The 22,065-nt window shown below is 36.2% G+C and overlaps 1 protein-coding gene across 2 annotated transcripts in view; it reads right to left on the reverse strand.

Annotated features, from left to right (window-relative positions):
- The window catches only part of SLC2A13 (solute carrier family 2 member 13), a 462,624-nt gene that overhangs the window by 66,115 nt on the left and 374,444 nt on the right, over positions 1-22,065 (reverse strand). For both annotated transcript variants that reach the window (XM_082635385.1, XM_082635384.1), the window contains one exon: positions 20,473-20,598. In XM_082635385.1, coding sequence (XP_082491511.1) covers positions 20,473-20,598 — 126 coding nt within the window. The remainder of the gene's footprint in view (positions 1-20,472; positions 20,599-22,065) is intronic.

Raw genomic sequence — 22,065 nt, forward strand, 5'->3', positions numbered from 1 at the left:
CCTGCTCTTCTCATGAGTGCCCTAAGCTTCAGATACCACCCTTTCATTGCTAACTCCCAAACTGATATCTCCAGTCTGGTTTCCTATTCTACATCTCCAGTTAAATGCTGAAATGTTGTTTCAAATTTAACATGTCTAAAACTAATTTATTTCTCTCATAATCTTTCCCACATCAGTAGGAGTGGTGGACAAGAAGCCACAAGTGCACAGAGAACTAGGCCAGGCTTAGGTACACAAAGATCCCCTAAATCTCTCAGCCTTCATCTCCTGACCCTGTAAAGTTCCTCCAGGATGGGGAGAGCCTTGCTCACACAGACTTTATATCTCATGTGTACTGCTGGTGTCCAAATCCTGGCCTTCGCAGTCATTGCCATTGCCTTGTTACTGGTGAGTCCTGGCACTGAATAGGAAGACTCCTAGATATTTCTGGGTTTTAATTCTGGTCCCTTCCTAAGTCCATAACTTTGTCTAAGTCACAGCCCTGCTCTGTGGCTTGGTTTCCTCACTTGTAACACAAGGGTGAAGATACTAACACTAAGGTAACCATATAATTTTAGTCCAAACCAGGACACTTTTGAGAATGAAAGGGAGCTGTTAATAACTATGATTAGAGTCACAAGCATACCATGACTATCCTGGGCAAACCAGGAAGTAGAGTGGCCCTAGCTATCACTCATATCCCTTCCTGCATTTCTAATAGTTGAAATAAATACATTTTTAATAGCACAGTATCAAATTTCAATGTTATAAAATGACTTCAGAAAAAAAAAAACCTCTTTGTATTTCCAGTTACAAATGCATAGAATTTAAACATGAATAGAATTTAAGTTCCGTTACAAAAAGCCAACCTACCAATAATGAAACGTAAAAATATTAACATATATGAGTCTGTACATGCATAACAGGTCTATTTCCAAACGTTTCACCATACTCATATATCAAATAAATAAATAACGACAAAAAGGAAAAAAACATGTATTTTTTAGAGGGTTCCAGGGCACTTGTGCCTCTGAACTGAAAATAAAGTTGGTTAATACTTTGGAACTATTTACTTTAAAACTAAATTCTTAGATGACATGGGGAGCACTTATCATAATAGATGACAAGTGACGATACAGTGAACAGTGTTACAATGAATTCTTCCAGAAATCACAGGGATAGAGTATTGTGTTCTCAGTTTCCAGGTTGCCATTTTGGTATTATTTGGAAACAGTAAGAATTCTGATTGGTTCTGGTTCATGAATGTCTATGCAAATTCCAAGTGATAAAACATGCACTTGTTACTGTACAAACTGTAGAAGTTGTAAACCCAGATAATAACTAATGGAAAACCAATTTTGCTTACATTTTTCTGAAGCTAGCACTGAAACCATGAGAGTAGGAAAGACTCGAGTGCTAAATTATTTGTACTGAGACAGCAGCTCTTTAATTTGAATAACTGGATTTTAGTTCACATCTGCTATCTAGCAAGGAACTTCCTGAGAGTATTTGGATTTCTAATGCTATCCTTCTTTCTATATCTTAGTAATGTGTATAGTCTTCCCTTTAAATGTCTTTATTAAAATATATAACAACATTTTAAACTGCAGATACCATCACTCTATATATCCCTTATATTAATAAATTTCCAAATGCCTTGCCTTACCTTCTACCCATGCTTTTAAAAATTCTTCCCTCCTTTTTCTATCAGAATTTTACCTTCTAAACCCAAAGCCATTCACGTTAGCCCCTACTTAAAAACCTAACAGCTCCTACCACATATAGCAATATTCTTCAAAGTTAAGGCATTTGGTAACCACCATATCTTTCTTTTTCCTGTATTATTATTTGTTTAACAGATTTTTAAATGAGCTTCCTTTTATAGCGTAAGTAAATTTTGTGCCACTTGCACAGTGGAATGTAGTTCATTTTGCTTTATCAGTCAGAAGAGAATAGGTTATGTAGAGGTAACAAAAGGTCCACAAATCCCAGTGCCATAAACTGGGTTAATTTATTGCTCATGCTACTGGTCCATTGAGGTTAGTTGTGATTCTGCTCCACATTTCCTTTACTCTGTGACCAAAGCTAATGGAACACCTTCTACACTGGGACATTGACAACTTTATTGCAGAGGGAAAAGAGGATATGGTCAATCCTTGCTCTTAAAGCTTCAGTTTAGAAATGACACAGATTGGTTCCACTTTCATTTCCTTGGCCAGAGCAAGGCATGTGGATAAGACTGAATGGGCCAGGGAAATCTAATCCTTTCCTAGCGAGTGCAGCAGATAGTTTGAACAATAATACAATCAAATACACTTATCAAGAATAGAAAATAATTAAAATAAAATGGAATGAAAACAAAATGTTATTAATTTCTAGTTAGATAATATTTCCTACCAAGTGTTAAAATTTTGCCAACTGATTTTCTTCTTCATATATTTAGAATATTTGAAAGAGAACTGTATCTCTATATGATATAATTCATATCCACATCCAGGTATAACAAAGTCATTCACCTAAAATAATTACCAGTATGATTTCCACACCTATGAAAATACATCTACAAAAGTCAAAATAGAACTCCTAAATAAGGCTCTCTGAAACTCTGATCCAAACTCACATTTCCAGTGTCAGCTCCAGCCATGCATTTTCCTTCCTCTTGTTCCCACTCCTCCCTATGCTCCCTTTTTGACAAATCCCAACCTCCCCAACCTCATCTCTGCGGTACCACACCTTCTGTTGCTTAATTGCACCATTATTTGATGAACCAAGACTCGCTTCTGTTATATTTACCAAGCACATGCAATTCATGCCTCGGCCCTTATTCTCATACAAACAGTCTTACAGTCTTCTTTAGTGAGAAATAACTCATAGACTACTTTTCAAATGAAGTATAAACTGAAGAATAATTTTTAAAATGTAAAAGGAAAAGGAAGTGACTAGAAATGTAAGGTTTTGACCTAAGATGAAGGGTAGTCAAAACATTATGAACATTACTACTTAGATAAAACTGTTAAAATGAGTTTATTATAATTAAATGTCAATGAAGAAATTGGACAAACTAACATGGAGGAGGGAGATAAATTATTCAGAAATGTTTCGCTCTTTTCTGATTTGTACACTTTGCAACATAAATAGTATCAGAATCTGCAATATAGATAATTACTAAATCCAAGAGAGTCTTAGTTTCTGGACTTGAAAAAAGAGGCTTGCGATCTCTGAAATAATTTATGGATAGATAAAACTTACAAATATTTACTATACAGCTACAGATCTTAAAGGGATTAATCTAACATAATGACTTCTATTCAAGCAAAAGCATGAAGAAAAGTGTAATTTAAAAAGCAAAATTGGGGGTAGGAGGAAGATGGCTGAAGAGTAAGACGTGGAGATCACCTTCCTGCCCACAGATACATCAGAAATACATCTACATGTGGAACTGCTCCTATAGAACAACCACTGAACGCTGGCAGAAGACCTCAGACCTCCCAAAAGGCAAGGAACTCCCCACGTACCTGGGTAGGGCAAAAGAAAAAACAAAAAGAAAAAACAGAGACAAAAGGATAGGGACGGGACCTGCACCAGTGGGAGGGAGCCGTGAAGGAGGAAAGGTTTCCACACACTAGGAACCCCTTTGCAGGCGGAGACTGCGGGTGGCGGAGGGGGTAAGCTTCGGAGCCATGCAAGAGAGCGCAGCCACAGGGGGGCGGAGGGCAAAGTGGAGGGATTCCCGCACAGAGGATAGGTCCCAACCGGCACTCACCAGCCCGAGAGGCTTGTCTGCTCACCCGCCGGGGCGGGCGGGGGCTGGGAGCTGAGGCTCGGGCTTCAGTCGGATCTCAGGGAGAGGACTGGGGTTGGCGGTGTGAACACAGCCTGAAGGGGCTAGTGCGCCACGGCTAGCCGGGGGGGGGGGGGAGTCCGGGAAAAAGGCTGGACCTGCCGAAGAGGCAAGAGACTTTTTCTTCCCTCTTTGTTTTCTGGTGTGCGAGGAGAGGGGATTCAGAGCGCTGGTTAAAGGAGCTCCAGAGACAGGCGCCAGCCGCGGCTAAGAGCGCGGACCCAAGAGACGGGCATGAAATGCTAAGGCTGCTGCTGCAGCCACCAAGAAGCCTGTGTGTGAGCACAGGTCACTATCCACACCTCTCTTCCGGGAGCCTGTGCAGCCTGCCACTGCCAGAGTCCCGAGATCCAGGGACAACTTCCCCAGGAGAACACACGACATGCCACAGGCTGGTGCAACGTCATGTTGGCCTCCGCCACTGCAGGCTCACCCCGCATCCGTACCCCACCCTCCCCTCGGCCTGAGTGAGCCAGAGCCCCCGAATCAGCTGCTCTTTAACCCTGTCCTGTCTGAGTGAAGAACAGACGTCCTCAGGCGACCTACACAGAACCCCGGGAGCTGTGCGAACAAAGAAGAGAAAGGGAAATCTCTCCCAGCAGCCTCAGGAGAAGCGGGTTAAATCTCCACAATCAACTTGATGTATCCTACATCTGTGGAATACCTGAATAGACAACGAATCATCCCAAATTGAGGAGGTGGACTTTGGGAGCAAGATAGATTCTTTTTTCCCCTTTTCCTCTTTTTGTGAGTGTGTATGTGTATGCTTCTGTGTGAGATTTTGTCTGTAAAGCTTCGCTTTCACCATTTGTCCTAGGGTTCTGTCCGTCTGTATTTTTTTTTTTACTTAAATTTTTTTCTTAATCATTATTTTTTATTCCTTATTTAAATAACTTTATTTTATTTTATCTTATTTTATTTTATTTTATTTTTTCCTCTTTCTTTCTACTTTTTCTCCCTTTTATTCTGAGCCGTGTGGATGAAAGGCTCTTGGTGCTGCAGCCAGGAGTCAGTGCTGTGCCTCTGAGGTGGGAGAGCCAACTTCAGGACACTGGTCCACAAGAGACCTCCCAGCTCCACATAATACCAAACGGCAAAAAGCTCCCAGAGATCTCTATCTCAAAACCAACACCCAGCTTCACTCAACGACCAGCAAGCTACAGTGCTGGACACCCTATGCCAAACTAGCAAGACAGGAACACAACACCACCCATTAGCAGAGAGGCTGTCTAAAATCATAATAAGGCTACAGACACCCCAAAACACACCACCAGACGTGGACCTGCCCACCAGAAAGACAAGATACAGCCTCATCCACCAGAACACAGGCACTAGTCCCCTCCACCAGGAAGCCTACACAACTCACTGAACCAAATTGAGCCACTAAAGCACAGAGAGTCCCATACAGGATAAATCCAAGGAGAAACACGCCAAGACACATATTAATCAAACTATCAAAAATTAAATACAAAGAAAATATATTAAAAGCAGCAAGGGAAAAACAAGAAATAACATACAAGGGAATCCCCATAAGGTTAACAGCTGATCTTTCAGCAGAAACTCTGCAAACCAGAAGGGAGTGGCAGGACATATTTAGAGTGATGAAGGAGAACAACCTACAAGCAAGATTACTCTACCCAGCATGGATCTCATTCATATTTGATGAAGAAATTAAAACCTTTACAGACAAGCAAAAGCTGAGACAGTTCAGCACCACCAAACCAGCTTTAAAACAAATGCTAAAGGAACTTCTCTAGGCAAGAAACACAACCGAAGGAAAAGACCTACAATAAGAAACCCAAAACAATTAAGAAAATGGGAATAGGAACATACATATCGATAATAACCTTAAATGTAAAAGATTAAATGCTCCTACCAAAAGACACAGACTGGCTGAATGGATACAAAAACAAGACCCATATATATGCTGTCTACAAGAGATCCACTTCAGACCTAGAGACACATACAGACTGAAAGTAAGGGGATGGAAAAAGATATTCTATGAAAATGGAAATCAAAAGAAAGCTGGAGTAGCAATTCTCATATCAGACAAAATAGACTTTAAAGTAAAGACTACTAGAAGAGACAAAGAAGGACACTACATAATGATCAAGGGATCGATCCAAGAAAAGAAGATATAACAATTGTAAACATTTATGCACCCAACATAGGAGCACCTCAATACATAAGGCAAATACTAACAGCCATAAAAGGGGAAATCAACAGTAACACAATCATAGTAGGGGACTTTAACACCCCACTTTCACCAATGGACAGATCATTCAAAATGAAAATAAAAAAGGAAACACAAGCTTTAAATGAAACATTAAAGAAGATGGACTTAATTGATATTTATAGGACATTCAAAAACAACAGAATACACATTTTTCTCAAGTGCTCATGGAACATTTTCCAGGGTAGATCATATCTTGGGTCAAAAATCAAGTCCTGGTAAACTTAAGAAAATTGAAATCGTATCAAGTATTTTTTCCGACAACAACACTATGAGACTAGGTATCATTTACAGGAAAAGATCTGTAAAAAATACAAACACATGGAGGCTAAACAATACACTACTTAATAACGAAGTGATCACTGAAGAAAATAAAGAAGAAATCAAAAAATACCTAGAAACAAATGACAATGGAGACACAACGACCCGAAACCTATGGGATGCAGCAAAAGAAGTTCTAAGAGGGAAGCTTATAGCAACACAATCTTACCTTAAGAAACAGGAAACATCTCAAGTAAACAATCTAACCTTGCACCTAAAGCAATTAGAGAAAGAAGAACAAAAAAACCCCCAAAGTTAGCAGAAGGAAAGAAATCATAAAGATAAGATCAGAAATAAATGAAAAAGAAGTGAAGGAAACGATAGCAAAGATCAATAAAACGAAAAGCTGGCTCTTTGAGAAGATAAATAAAACTGATAAACCATTAGGGAGACTCATCAAGAAAAAAAGGCAGAAGACTGAAATCAATAGAATTAGAAATGTAAAAGGAGAAGTAACAACTGACACCGCAGATATACAAAGGATCATGAGAGATTACTACAAGCAACTCTATGCCAATAAAATGGACAACCTGGAAGAAATGGACAAATTCTTACAAATGCATAACCTGCCAAGACTGAACCAGGAAGAAATAGAAAATATGAACAGACCAATCACAAGCACTGAAGTTGAAAATGTGATTAAAAATCTCCCAACAAAGAAAAGCCCAGGACCAGATGGCTTCACAGGCGAATTCTATCAAACATTTAGAGAAGAGCTAACACCCATCCTTCTCAAACTCTTCCAAAAAATTGCAGAGGAAGGAACATTCCCAAACACATTCTGTGAGGCCACCGTCACCCTGATACAAAAACCAGACAAAGATACTATAAAAAAAGAAAATTACAGACCAATATCACTGACGAATATAGATGCAAAAATCCTCAACAAAATACTAGCAAACAGAATCCAACAATACATTAAAGGGATCATACACCATGATCAAGTGGGGTTTATCCCAGGAATGCAAGGATTCTTCAATATACACAAATCAATCAATGTGCTACACCATATTAACAAATTGAAAAAGAAAAACCATATGAGCATCTCAATAGATACAGGGAAAGCTTTCGACAAAACTCAAAACCCATTTATGATAAAAACCCTGCAGAAAGTAGGCATAGAGGGAACTTTCCTCAACATAATAAAGGCCATATATGACAAACCCACAGCTAACATCATACTCAATGGTGAAAAACTGAAAGCATTTCCACTAAGATCAGGAACAAGACAAGGTTGCCCACTCTCACCACTCTTATTCAACATAGTTTTGGAAGTTTTAGCCACAGCAGTCAGAGAAAAGCAAATAAAAGGAATCCAAATCGGAAAAAATGAAGTAAAGCTGTCACTGTTTGCAGATGACATGATACTATACTCTTGATACTATACTCATATATTCTCATCTTTAGAGAACCCTAAAGATGTTACCAGAAAACTACTAGAGCTAATCAATGAATTTGATAAAGTAGCAGGATACAAAATTAATGCACAGAAATCTCTGGCATTCTTAAACACTAATGATGAAAAACCTGAAAGTGAAATTAAGAAAACACTCCCATTTACCATTGGAACAAAAAGAATAAAATATCTAGGAACAAACCTACCTAAGGAGACAAAAGACCTGTATGGAGAAAATTATAAGACACTGATGAAAGAAATTAAAGATGATAAAAATAGATGGAGAGATATACCATGTTCTGGGATTGGAAGAATCAACATTGTGAAAATGACTCTACTACCCAAAGCAATCTACAGATTCAATGCAATCCCTATCAAACTACCACTGGCATTTTTCACAGAACTAGAACAAAAAATTGCACAATGTATGGAAACAAAAAAGACCCTGAATAGCCAAAGCAATCTTTATTTATTTATTTTTTTGTTTTGTGGTATGCAGGCCTCTCACTGTTGTGGCCTCTCCCGTTGCGGAGCACAGGCTCCGGACACGCAGGCTCAGCAGCCATGGCTCACGGGCCTAGCTGCTCCATGGCATGTGGGATCTTCCCGGACCGGGGCACGAACCCATGTCCCCTGCATTGGCAGGCGGACTCTCAACCACTGCTCCACCAGGGAAGCCCCAAAGCAATCTTGAGAATGAAAAATGGAGCTGGAGGAACCAGGCTCCCTGACTTCAGACTATACTACAAAACTACAGTAATCAAGACAGTATGGTACTGGCACAAAAACAGAAAGATAGATGAATGGAAAAGGATAGATAGCCCAGAGATAAACCAATGCACATATGGTCACCTTATCTTTGATAAAGGAGGCAAGAATATACAGTGGAGAAAAGACAACCTCTTAAATAAGTGGTGCTGGGAAAACTGGACAGGTACATATAAAAGTATGAAATTAGAACAGTCCCTAACACCATACACAAAAATAAACTCAAAGTGGATTAAAGACCTAAATGTAAGGACAGACACTATCAAAATCTTAGAGGAAAACATAGGCAGAACGCTCTATGACATAAATCTCAGCAAGATCCTTTTTGACCCACCTGCTAGAGAAATGGAAATAAAAACAAAACTAAACAAATGGGACCTAATGAAACTTAAAAGCTTTTGCACAGCAGAGGAAACCATAAACAAGAACAAAAGACAACCCTCAGAATGGGAGAAAATATTTGCAAATGAAGCAACTGACAAAGGATTAATCTCCAAAATTTACAAGCAGCTCAATACCAAAAAAACAAACAACTCAATCCCAAAATGGGCTGAAGACCTAAATAGACATTTCTCCAAAGAAGATATACAGATTGCCAACAAACACATAAAAGAATGCTCAACATCATTAATAATTAGAGAAACACAAATCAAAACTACAATGAGATATATTCTCACACCAGTCAGAATGGCCAGCATCAAAAAATCTAGAAACAATAAATGCTGGGGAGGAAGTGGAGAAAAGGGAACCCTCTTGCACTGTTGGTGGGAATGTAAATTGATACAGCCACTATGGAGAACAGTATGGAGGTTCCTTAAAAAACTACAAATAGACCTACCATACAACGCAGCAATCCCACTACTGGGCATAAACCCTGAGAAAACCACAATTCAAAAAGAGTCATGTAGCAAAATGTTCATTGCAGCTCTATTTACAATAGCCAGGACATGGAAGCAACCTATGTTTCCATGAACAGATGAATGGATAAAGAAGATGTGGCACATATATACAATGGAATATTACTCAGCCATAAAAAATGAAATTGAGTTATTTGTAGTGAGGTGGATGGACCCAAAGTTTGTCATAGAGAGTGAAGTAAGTCAGAAAGAGAAAAAGAAGTACTGTATGTTAACACATATATATGGAATCTAAGAAAAAAAAAGGTCATGAAGTACCTAGGGGTAAGACGGGAATAAAGACAGAGACCTACTAGAGAATGGACTTGAGGATATGGGGAGGGGGAAGGGTAAGCTGTGACAAAGTGAGAGAGTGGCATGGACATATATACACTACCATACATAAGGTAGATAGCTAGTGGGAAGCAGTCACTCAGCACAGGGAGATCAGCTCGGTGCTTTTTCTCTACCTAGAGGGGTGGGATAGGGAGGGTGGGAGGGAGGGAGACATAAGAGGGAAGAGAAATGGGAACATATGTATATGTATAACTGATTCACTTTGTTATAAAGCAGAAACTAACACAGCATTGTAAAGCAGTTATACTCCAATAAAGATGTTTAAAAAATTGTATAAAGAATAAAAAAAAATAGTTACAAAAAATAAAATAATAAAAAGCAAAATTGTGAGGCTACCATCACCTTGATACAAAAACCAGACAAAGGTATCACATAAAAAACAAAATTACAGGCCAATATCACTGTTGGACATAGATGCAAAAATCCTCAACAAAATACTAGCAAACCAAATGCAACAATACATTAAAAGGATCATACACCATGATCAAGTGGGATTTATCCCAGGGATGCAAGGATTTTTCAATATTCACAAATCAATCAATGTGATACACCACATTAACAAAATGATGAATAAAAACCATACAATCATCTCAAATAGATGCAGAAAAAGCTTTTGATAAAATTCAACATCCATTTATGGTAAAAACTTGCCAGGAAGTGGGCATAGAGGGAACATACCTCAACATAATAAAGGCCATATATTACAAACCCACAGATAACATCATAGTCAATGGGGAAGAGCTAAAAGCATCTCTTGTAAGATCAGAAACAAGACAAGTATGTCCACTCTCATCACTTTTATTCAACACAGTTTTGGAACTCTCAGCCACAGCAATCAGAGAGGAAAAGGACTCCAAATTGAAAAGGAAGATGTAAAACTGTCACGATTTGCAGATGACATGATATTATACATAGAAAATTCTAAAGGCACCAGCAGAAAACTACCAGAGCTCATCAATGAATTAGGTAAAGATTCAGGATACAAAATTAATATACAGAAATATGCTGCATTTCTATACACTAACAATGAAATATCAGAAAGAGAAACTATGGAAACAATCCCATTTACCATCACATCAGAAAGACAAAAAGGTAGGAATAAACCTCCCTAAGGAGGCAAAAGACCTGTACTCTTAAAACTATAAAATGCTGATGAAAGGTACTGAAGACCACATAAACAGGTGGAAAGATACACTGTGTTCTTGGATTGGACAAATCAACATTGTTAAAAAGACCATACTACCCAAGGCAATCTACAAATGCAGTGTAATCTCTATTAAATTACCAATGGCATTTTTCACAGAACAAGAACAAAAAATTTTAAAATTTTTATGGAAACACAGAAGACACCGAATAGCCAAAACAATCTTGAGAAAGAAGAATGGAGCTGGAGGAATCACACCCCCTGACTTCAGACTATACTACAAAGCTACAGTCACCAAAACAGTATGGTACGGGCACAAAAACAGACACATAGATCAATGGAACAGGATAGAAGGCCCAGAAATACACCCACATGCTTATGGTCAATTAATCTTCAACAAAGGAAGCAAGAATACGCATTAGAGAAAAGGCAGTCTCTTCAATAAGTGGTGCTGGGAAAACTGGACAGCTACATTAGGACAGCTAAATTAGAACATTCTCTAACACCATATACAAAAATAAACTCAAAATAGATTAAAGACCTAAATGTAAGATAGGATAGTATAAAACTCCTAGAGGAAAACATAGGCAGGACACTCCTTGACATAAATTGCAGCAATATTATTTTGGCTCTGTCTCCTAGAGTAATGGAAACAAAAACAAAAGTAAACAAATGGGACATAATTAAACTTAAAAGCTTTTGCACAGTAAAGGGAACTATAAATAAAATGAAAAGATAATCTATGGAATGGGAGAAAATATTTGCAAACGATGTGACTGACATGGGATTAATTTCCAAAATATACAAACAGCTCATGCAGCTCAATATCAAAAAACAAACAACCCAATCAAAAAATAGGCAGAAGACCTAAACAGACATTTCTATATAGAAGACATACAGATGGACAACAGGCACATGAAAAGATGCTCAACATTGCTAATTATTAGAGAAAGGCAAATCAAACCAAAATGAGGTATCACCTCACACCAGTCAGAATGGCCATCATTAAAAAGTCTACAAACAATAAATGCTCTGAGCGGGTGTGGAGAAAAGGGAACCCTCCTACATTGTTGGTGGGAATGTAAACTGGTGCAACCATTATGGAGAACAGTACGGAGGTTCCTTAAAAACCTAAAAACAGAGTTGCCATATGATCCAGCAATCCCACTCCTGGGAGTATATCCAAAGATAACTCTAAGTTGAAAAGATAAATGCACCCCAGTGTTCATAGCAGCACTATTTACAATAGCCAAGACAAGGAGGCAAACTAAATATCCATTGACAGATGAATGGATAAAGAAGATGTGGTATATATATGCAATAGAATACTACTCAGCCATAAGAAAAGAGTGAAATAATGCCATTTGCAGCTTCATGGATGGACCTAGAGATTATCATAGTAAGTGAAGTATGTCAGACACAGAAAGACAAATATCATATCACTTTTATGTGGAATCTAAAAAAGTGATAAACAAGAACTTATTTACGAAACAGAAAGAGACTCACAGGTGTAGAAAACAAACTTATGGCTACCAAAGGGGAACTTGGGATTAATAGATACAGACTACTATATATAAAATAGATAAACAATAAGGACCTACTATATAGCACAGGTAACTATATTCAGTATCTTGTAATAACCTATAATAGAAAAGAATCTGAAAAATAATATACATATGTACAAGTGAATCACTTTTCTCTACACCTGAAAGATTACAAATCAACTCTACCTCAATAAAAAAATTATAAAAATTTTAAAAAGCAAAATTGATTAAAAGTATCCTACATTAGATTCTCTGTTACTTCTCTCTATATATAAAATATATGCTAGCAAAAAATAATTTTGAACTATACTGTTATTAGTTTAGTAGCATAGCTTGAGGATTTTAAATCCCTAATATGAATAACTAAAAAAAATCAATCTTGTACATGAATAATTAAGATACTGATATAGTTTGTTAATGATAAAATAAATTCCTTTTTCTAAATGCAAAACTGATATATGTCTTTAAAAATTAAAAAAGAAGAGGTGATAAAGGGAAAATCCCCTTTTTGCTATTTGGCCTACTTCTGTAATACAACTGATCTTATACTGTCACCATAGTTACATTGCTTCCCTAGCATACCAATGAATGTTTGGAGGAAATTTGCTGAATACTTCTTCCAATAATTATTAAAAAGTATTTTTCATGTAGTATGACTACAAGCAATATGCAGTATACATATTTGGAGTACATGGTTAATTTTTATTTTTTAAACTTTCTTAGTGTTTTAATGAGTACTAGGTAAACATTTAACATTGTTTATTAAAAATCACATCATTCTCATTTTTCCTTTAGAATGAATGTAGAAGATATCACTAAAATGAAATAATGGGAACATCATATCCTCTCATTTGGAACTTTGTTACTTTCAAACCCTTATATATTTTCTGGTGATGGCAGACTTTTCCATTTTTGTTATTAAATGATTATTGGCTGAAATGGTAAGGCACTGAGGAATTTAAAATACTGCAGGATACAGACGTTGGAATTTATAATCTAAAAGAGAAGATACATCCAAACTCAAATCACTATCACATAAGACAGTATAATTATCATAAGTTATACAGGTAGTGCTAGAGGGGACAACAGGGGATATAATAAGCATTGTTCTCTGGGGCTAATCAGAGAGATTGCAGGAAAAAGTGATACCTAATCTGGGCAAAAGATAATGCTTAGAAGTCAGAGTCAGAGATTCAAAAGAGGGAGAAGGAGGGTAAATCCTAGGCAGAAAGCACAGCATGAGGAAAGGCAAAGAGATCAGAAATCATAATGGATATTAGGGTGATAGCAGGGGGTTTTGATTGACTAGGTTTCTGTGTGGGAGAGTGGTGGGTAGCTGGGAAGACAGGCTGGGTGTTGTATCAGAGTGCAGATTTGAGAAAAATATCTGCTGAATGAATACAATAAACCAGACATTCAGTGCAAGTTAGAACAATGAATTGCCAAATAAGGATCTATCTGGCTATTTTGGTGTGCCTAATTACAGAGGGAAAATGCTGTATTATAGGAAACAAATGCTGAATCAGCACATTAAGAAAGTATCCCTAATTAACAATACTTTTAAAGAGTCAGGATATTTGAAGTACCAGAATAGATTATTTTTGTTTTTGTGTGTATAGAAAGCCAGGAGAGATGGAGGTGCATGAATAGACACAGATAAATAAATAGAAAGTATTCTAATGCACTTATCTGTTAGGAAGTGCTTATTCTAGTCTAGAAAATGTGTTATTGAGAAATGTAAGAAAAATAAAAATTGTTACAGGATATTTACTGCTTATATGTGTGCAGAACTTTACATTTTTATGTGTCTTCAGAAATACTCACTTAAAGTTCATAAAAACCATACTGCTGTGGATAAAAGGGAACCCTCAAATGTTGGTGGGAATGTAAATTGGTACAGCCATTTTGGAAAACAGTATGGAGGTTTCTTAAAAAACTAAAAATAGAGCTACCACATGATCAAGCAATCCCACTCCTGGGTACATATCCAGAAAAAATGAAAACTCTAATTTGAAAAGATATACGTACCCCAGTGTTCATAGCAGCACTATTTATAATAGCTAAGACACAGAAGCAACCTAAATGTCCATTGACAGATGAATGGATAGAGAAGATGTGTGTGTGTGTGTGTGTGTGTGTGTATATATATATATATATATATATATATACACACACACACACACACACACACACACAATGGAATATTGTATGTTATATTGTATATTAGGAGTATGGGATTAACAGACACAAAGTACTATACATAAAATAGACAAGCAACAAGGATTTACTGTATAGCACAGGGAATTATATTCAATATCTTGAATAACCTATAATGGAATATTACCTGAAAAAAATAACTGAACCACTCTGCTATACATCTTAAACTAACACAATATTGTAAATCAAATATACTTCAATAAAAACAAACAAAAACCATATTTTTCAACACAGCAATTATATTATTCCCGTTTTACAGATGAAGACGGGCTCACAGAGGCCCAGACTGTCCTAGTGCCAATGATGAGGGAAATGATAAAAGCTCAAATTTGAAACCGACTCAAAAATGTGCATCTTTCGTCTACCCAATTTTTGCTCCCCTAAAAGCAATGGACTTACTGGCTTTTTGACTTTGAGAAAGTAATTCAGACCCTCTAAGCCTCACTGTCTTCATCTGTACAATGGGAATAAAAATCACACTTCACAGAGGTATCAAGCTGGTTCTGGAAAGTTATGTTTTTTCTAGAAAACTGTCTATTTTATCTGTTTCCAAATGCACTGGACAGCATTATTCATAATATTCTGTTATGAATTTTAAAATCTTTACTATCTTTATATGTCCTTGGGCTTCCCTGGTGGCTCAGTGGTTGAGAGTCCACCTGCCGATGCAGGGGACATGGGTTTGTGCCCCGGTCCGGGAGGATCCTACGTGCCGTGGAGCAGCTGGGCCTGTGGCCATGGCCGCTGGGCCTGCGTGTCTGGAGCCTGTGCTCCGCAACAGGAGAGGCCACAGCAGTGAGAGGCCCGCGTACTGCAAAAAGGAAAAAAAAAAAAAAAAAAAAAAAAAAATATATATATATATATATATGCCCTTTTTTCTCATTCTAAATACTGTCTGTGCCTTCTGTCTCTTCTTAACCAGTATTGCAAGGGTTTTCTCCATTAAATTTGTCTTCTCTAAGAACCAACTTTTGTTTTTGGATCTTCTCTAGTATTTCTTTGCTTTGCATTATTTTTTCCTCTTGTCTTTTAATTTCCATCCTCTGCTTACTCTACAGGCTAACTGTATTCTAGCTCTCACTTCTTGTGGATCTTGTCAGTTACTAACTTCAGTGTCCTGGTTTCCATTATGATTCCTTCTTAACCCATTAATTAATTTGAAGATTTTTTTTTTAAGTTTACAGACTAAAGTAAAAGACGTGATAAATATCTTTCTATTGCTTTGCAGTGTTATCACTGAAAAGACATTTTGCACAATACTGATTATCTGGATTTACTTAGAATTTATTGGAATTTACATTTATATAAATTTATTCTTTGTGCTTGGATATGGTAAATCTTCATAAGTGTTTTATGTTTGCTCGAAAAGAATGAAGTTCTCTATGTGTTAGGTTCATTATTTAACTCTTACATCAAGCTTGTTATTAAGTTTTCCAAATTCTCTAACCTCTGCTATTTTTTGTCTTCTTGATTGAGCACTTATCTAATTTTTTCCACTCCTTTATTTCCAACCTTTCAATGATTATCTCTTGTAAACAGCACATAACTGCATTAAAAAAATCTAGTGCGAGGAACTTTGTCTTTAATAGGTATGCTTAATTGAGTTATTTTCACTTTAATAACAGGTACATTTACATGTAACTAATTTTGCTGGGGTTTTTTTTTGTGTGTGGTTTCTCTTAACCATGTTTTTTTTTCCGGTAATTTTCCCCTTTTCCTGTCTTTATTAGTTTGATTCATTCTCTTTTTTCTCTCTGTACTAGTATATATCTTTAAGAGATTATACTTATATTTTTAACACTTATATTTAACAAGTTGCAAAACTAATTATAATCTCCATTTCCTTCTGAAAACAAACAAAAGAATATAGAGAGCTTTTTTTTTATTCCCCCAAAGTTCCCATACCACATTCTATGTTATTTATCTAGAAGTTTATCTTTCCAAGTTTTTTTTTTACAAAATTTAACAAATAACAAATTTAACAAATAACATTTGTTATATATGTATATATATACACACACACACATACATACCCATATACCGCACAAATCATAAGTGTGCAGCTTTCAGTATAATTGAAAAAATTATACTATTTCCTTTTTCTCTTTTAAACATATTAAAGTCTCTTAAAAGTTTTTTTTTTTTTTTTTTTTTGGTAATACAAGGTTCTTTAGGTATTCATTCTTCCATTTGTCACACTTTGTGGCTTTCTTTCCGTCATAAATTGATGTAGTTTTAAATTTTTGACTATCTCATATTTGCTTTCCATGGAAGTCTCATGTGTCCTGGATTCTGACAATTGCATGTTTCTTTCTGAGTTAGCTCTATAGATGTCTCCAGTTTGTGACCCACTTTTTCACTCTTCATGTTTCTCCTATGGCTTCCCCTTCACAAAGGCAGTGTGAAATTATAAGCCATATTTCCCCACAGTAAATGCTCCTGGTTTTGCTTTCTCATGTGTGACGCTATTTCTATTCAAGGTCCCAAGTGGGCCACAGAGAATTTAGCAGCTTGCCTAGCCCAGGCCAACAGTTTTTCTTGTCTCTGTTTCAGAGCCTAGGTAGCCCATCATAGCTCCAGAGTCAAGACCTGCACCTTTGTCTTCTCAGCACGTAAAACACTAGCCTCTCACCCTTTAGGCCAGTTTCTGTTCTGATATTCCCATGGACTGCTGGGTTTCCACATGGGCTCACTGCTCTCATTCTCATTGGTGGAACGTAGGCATTTCTCTCAAGTTCAGCTGTGAATTAAACCTGTATTTGCCTGTGTGGGGGATGCATGTAGGAGGTACCGAGGATGATGGACAGGAGGAGGTTTTCTATCAGCTAAGTATACTATATTTTCTAGAAGTATGTTAAATGATTTTAACATGGATTTTCCTTCTTAAAACTTTTAATTGTAAAGTACACATTACATAACATTTACCATTTTAATTAACCATTTTAAATTTTAATCATTTTTTATTGTACAGTTCAGTAGTGTTAAAGCATATTCACCTTAGTGTGCAAGCAACCTCCAAAACTCATTCCATTTCCAAAACTGAAACTCCATACCCATTAAACAAACTCCCTATTCCCTTTTGCCCCTGCCTGTGGCAACCACCATTCTTCTTCCTGTCTCTATAAACCTGACTACTCTAGGTACCTCATATTAGTGGAGTTATACGGTATTTGTTCACTTCACTTATCATCATGTCTTCAAGGTTCATTCATGTTGTAGTAGCCAGAATTTCTTTCCTTTAAATATGAATAATATATCATTGTTTGTATATACAGTTTGTTTATCCATTCATCCATCAAATAACACTCGAGTTGCTTCCATCTTTTAGCTATTGTGAATAATGCTGCTATGAACATGGGTATTCAAATATAACTTTAAGACCTTGTTTTCAATTCTTTTGGACATATACCCAGAAATGGAATTGTTAAATGATATATAATTCTGTCTTAAAATACTGTTTTCCAGACTGGTTGCACCATTTTACATTCCTATCCACAGTGCATACACTTTCCAATTTTTCCACATCCTTCACAACAATTGTTGTTTTGTTTTTGTTGTTGTTTTTTATCCTAAGGGGTCTGAGGTAATATCTCATTGTAGTTTTGACTTGCATTTCCCTAATGATTAGTGATGCTGAACAGTTTTTCATGTGCTTGGTCATTTGTATATTTCTTTTGAGAACTAAATGATTAAAAAAAATCTTTTGATTGAAATATAACTACATAGATATAGAAAAGCATGCTGATTGACTTAAAGTTTTGTTTCCAACTAATTATAGTTGATTATATGGACAAATGGTTTTCATTATGTTGAGATAATTCAGAGTACATCAAAATCAGCATACTATCCCCATCATGAATGGTATTATCATTTTACCTGGTATCTTTTCAGGAAACAGCTACGATTAGAGATCTCAGTTTCTGTCTATGAATTGCCTCAATACTTAACCCTAAAACATCTAGAAATAGTATATCTCAAATATGAATCCAAGGTAATGGTAGATTTTACCCTGAATATTCCATCCTAGATAACTGCATAAAACCTGTCAACCAACTAATAAACAAAAATATAGTGAAGGCTATTTTAACTACAAATGGAAAATCTGTTGTAGGAATTTTTCATGGTTAACACATCCTGCATTTTTTGCTTTCTTTCTAGAGCAGATTGAGGCAACCCACCACAGTGGCCAAGCTAGGAGGAGGGTTGTTGCTCAGCACAGAGAAGAGTGAGAAAACCTGTTTTTTTTTGGGGGGGGGCGGGCAGTAAAGAATTTGAGGTTATTCTAAGAATAGTCCACAAACACAAAAGTTCTTTGTATATTTTGTTTAGTTCTTTGTATTTTTCCTACTTGGGTATTATCTGTTTTCACTTTTCTCTAGTACTGTGTGTAACCAAGGAATAACGGTACAAAAATATAAATAAAATCTAAGAATAAGTTGAAGTAAAAGAAGTAATACACATTTCTATTAAAAAGTTGTACAACTTGTTATTTGCAAAAAGAACAAGACTTTTATTTTGAGACCTCTAGACCTTCTACTGAGGAAGAGAAAAACATCTAATTTTAGTGTCCCCTTACCATCAGTAGACATTTCTCTTAAGTTTGTAAATTAATTCTATGAAATACAGGAAACTACATACACAGATTTCATAATGTTCATAATTCTTGACTAGTAACTTTCAGGTTTTTTCTATTGAAAAAAATCTTAAGGATTAATGCTGTAAACTATTACATCTAAAAATATTTAATCAATTAACTTCCTAATAAAGCTTGACTGATGAAAAGTATGCACAGGGTGTTTTTAAAAGAAGCTCTTTCATGTTTTCATTTTAAGTAATAATTGCATTTCTTTTACATATTTCTTTTTAATCAGTGTATTTAAAATGTGGTCTGGATTTTCACTCAACTACCATATAATTTATTTCTACTCCTTTGGAGTAATTCCTAATAAAATGATTAATGACAACAGCATAATGATTAATAATGACATATTATACTTCATGGCTCCTAGGAGATACAAGCACTTTATTACAGATTTCATTGCTTTCATCAGTATTAGGAGACAGAATGAGAGGATACTATTCTTTTTATGAGAATTTAAAACACAAAAGAGGTTAAAGCCATGTCAAATAATACTTACATGTTTTTGTGTCCATGAATATGAATATTAGTTCATATTTGTTCTATACTAATATTTCTTTTATGTGCCTATTATAAACCAATATGATCTGTCAAAAAGAGAAAGGTTTATACTTTCTCATACTTGCCTATTATTACTAACTTTATCCTTATTTTGTTTAATTTCTCTGACTTCCAGGAAAGTACTAAAAGAATTTAAAGTGATAGTAATTCATTTTGACTTGACAATTTTCTGTCTTTCACTTAAGTCTGGGAGTTTGGAAATTATTAGTATAATTTAAAAGTACCCAGCCGGAGAAACTGCCTTGGCAATATTTAGAAATACCTGCCTCAATATCCAAAGTCCTGTAGCTTATTAGGACAACGCTGGGTCTGAAATTTGGATTTCCTGAAGTCTAGGCTAGAGTTTATATTCTAAGTTTGTGAAACATACAGTTGCAATGTTGTCTACCCACACTCGTCAGAATATGCTGCAAAGTAATGCAGTTATAAAGACCAGTTTCAAAGATTCTTTAAAAGAAGACCAATTTAAAAGAAGTAGAGTCATTTACTGTAAGTGCAGTCATTCTGTAAGTTTAAAAATAAGACTCATTATGAAATTTTATTGTATATTCTTATGGTATATACTGAGCTACATACCTGCCCCAGGCTGCCTCGTTTGTAGATGCTTTATTAACTGGAACACAGGAGGAGTCACTGACGGTTGATTTATTCATCTTATAGCAGAAACCGCAGTCTGGATCCAACATACATTCATTACAGTAACTGTAAAATGAAACGAGTTGTAGTCATGTTCAGAGACAACTGCTGCTCAGTCAGTACACAATATGTGCTCCCCTGCATTTTCCACTTTACTTTGCAGTAAGCTTGGGGCCATGGCACTTGTTTTGGCCATGGCAAATGACATGTGCTGAGGCAGGTGAGAGCTGGCTGGTCTCTTCCATCTCTCCCTCCTTTGGTTGCAGCAACTTTGGAAACTACTTTGAGATGGAGGATTGGATGTGCAATACTGGATGTAGAAGAACCTCTGTCTACCTACAGCAAATATACTTTTGTTTTCCTAAGCCACTGCAATTTGTTACTGGAGCATGGACTGGTCCATCTTGAACCAGCTGCCTGGTTCCAAACTGTACCAAAGCATTTATTTCTCTTAAATGTCTCCATCATGTACCATATCTTCTAAAAAATGGAATTTCCCCCTAATATATATCATGAAATAGAAAATTCAAAGAATGAAAAAAATTATATCTAGAGAAAAAAGTTAAAAAATAAAAATGCCACCACCCAAATAATGGTCACTGTTAACATCTTGGTGGACATCTGTATTTTTAATAAATATATATTGAAAATTAACTATGTTGTATGCTTAATTAAAAGAAGTTGTAACCTTTCAAAATTGTATAATTTTTTTTTTTTTTTTTTTTTTAGGCTGCACCATGTGGCATGTGAGATCTCAGTTCCCCAACCAGGGATCAAACCCAGGATCCTGCATTGGGAGCACAGAGTCTTAACCATTGGACCACCAGGGAAGTCCCTAAAATTTTTTTTAAAGAGAAAAGAAAAAAAAAGTTGGTGTAGGGAAAAAGGCTAACTTTTCTCTAAGTTAATTACATCCATTGACTGGATTACAGAGCCATAACCAATTAATCATTGCTCACCTAACAGCAGTATCCTAAATGCAGGAAAATTTTAAAGAGGCAAAATCCTTTAGAGGGCAGGGTTTTCCAACATAAGCCTACAGCGTGCTTGTAGAATGAGTTTTCTCACTGTCATACTATTTGCCAGACAAACCTGGAGCACTTTATACATAGCAGGCACACACAAGGTATGGAGACCCTAAGATGAATAAGCTAAAGTCCCTGCTCCTTGATAGATAAAAGGCAACGATGAGAAATAGCTACACTAGTAAATAATGGTAATATGATAGAAAACAGTTAAGAACTACTCTAAGGACAGAGACCTGATTATTCACCTGTAAGAGTGGGGGATAATTTCAGAGACAATATTTGAACTGGATCATAATAGAAATTTATCCAGCAAAGAGGTAGAGAGAAGGACATTTCAGAGAACTGCTTGTTCTTGGGTTGGCCAAAAAGTTCGTTCGGGTTTTTCCATAACATCTCACAGAAAAAACCTGAATGAACTCCATACATAATTAAAGAACAGTCAATACAGACTTATTAATATCTACTGTGTACAAGTAATTACACAGTGGGGTGTGGGAGAGAAATA

This window comes from Mesoplodon mirus (genome assembly GCF_964341445.2).
Source record: "Mesoplodon mirus genome assembly, chromosome: 11".
NCBI lineage: Eukaryota > Metazoa > Chordata > Mammalia > Artiodactyla > Ziphiidae > Mesoplodon > Mesoplodon mirus.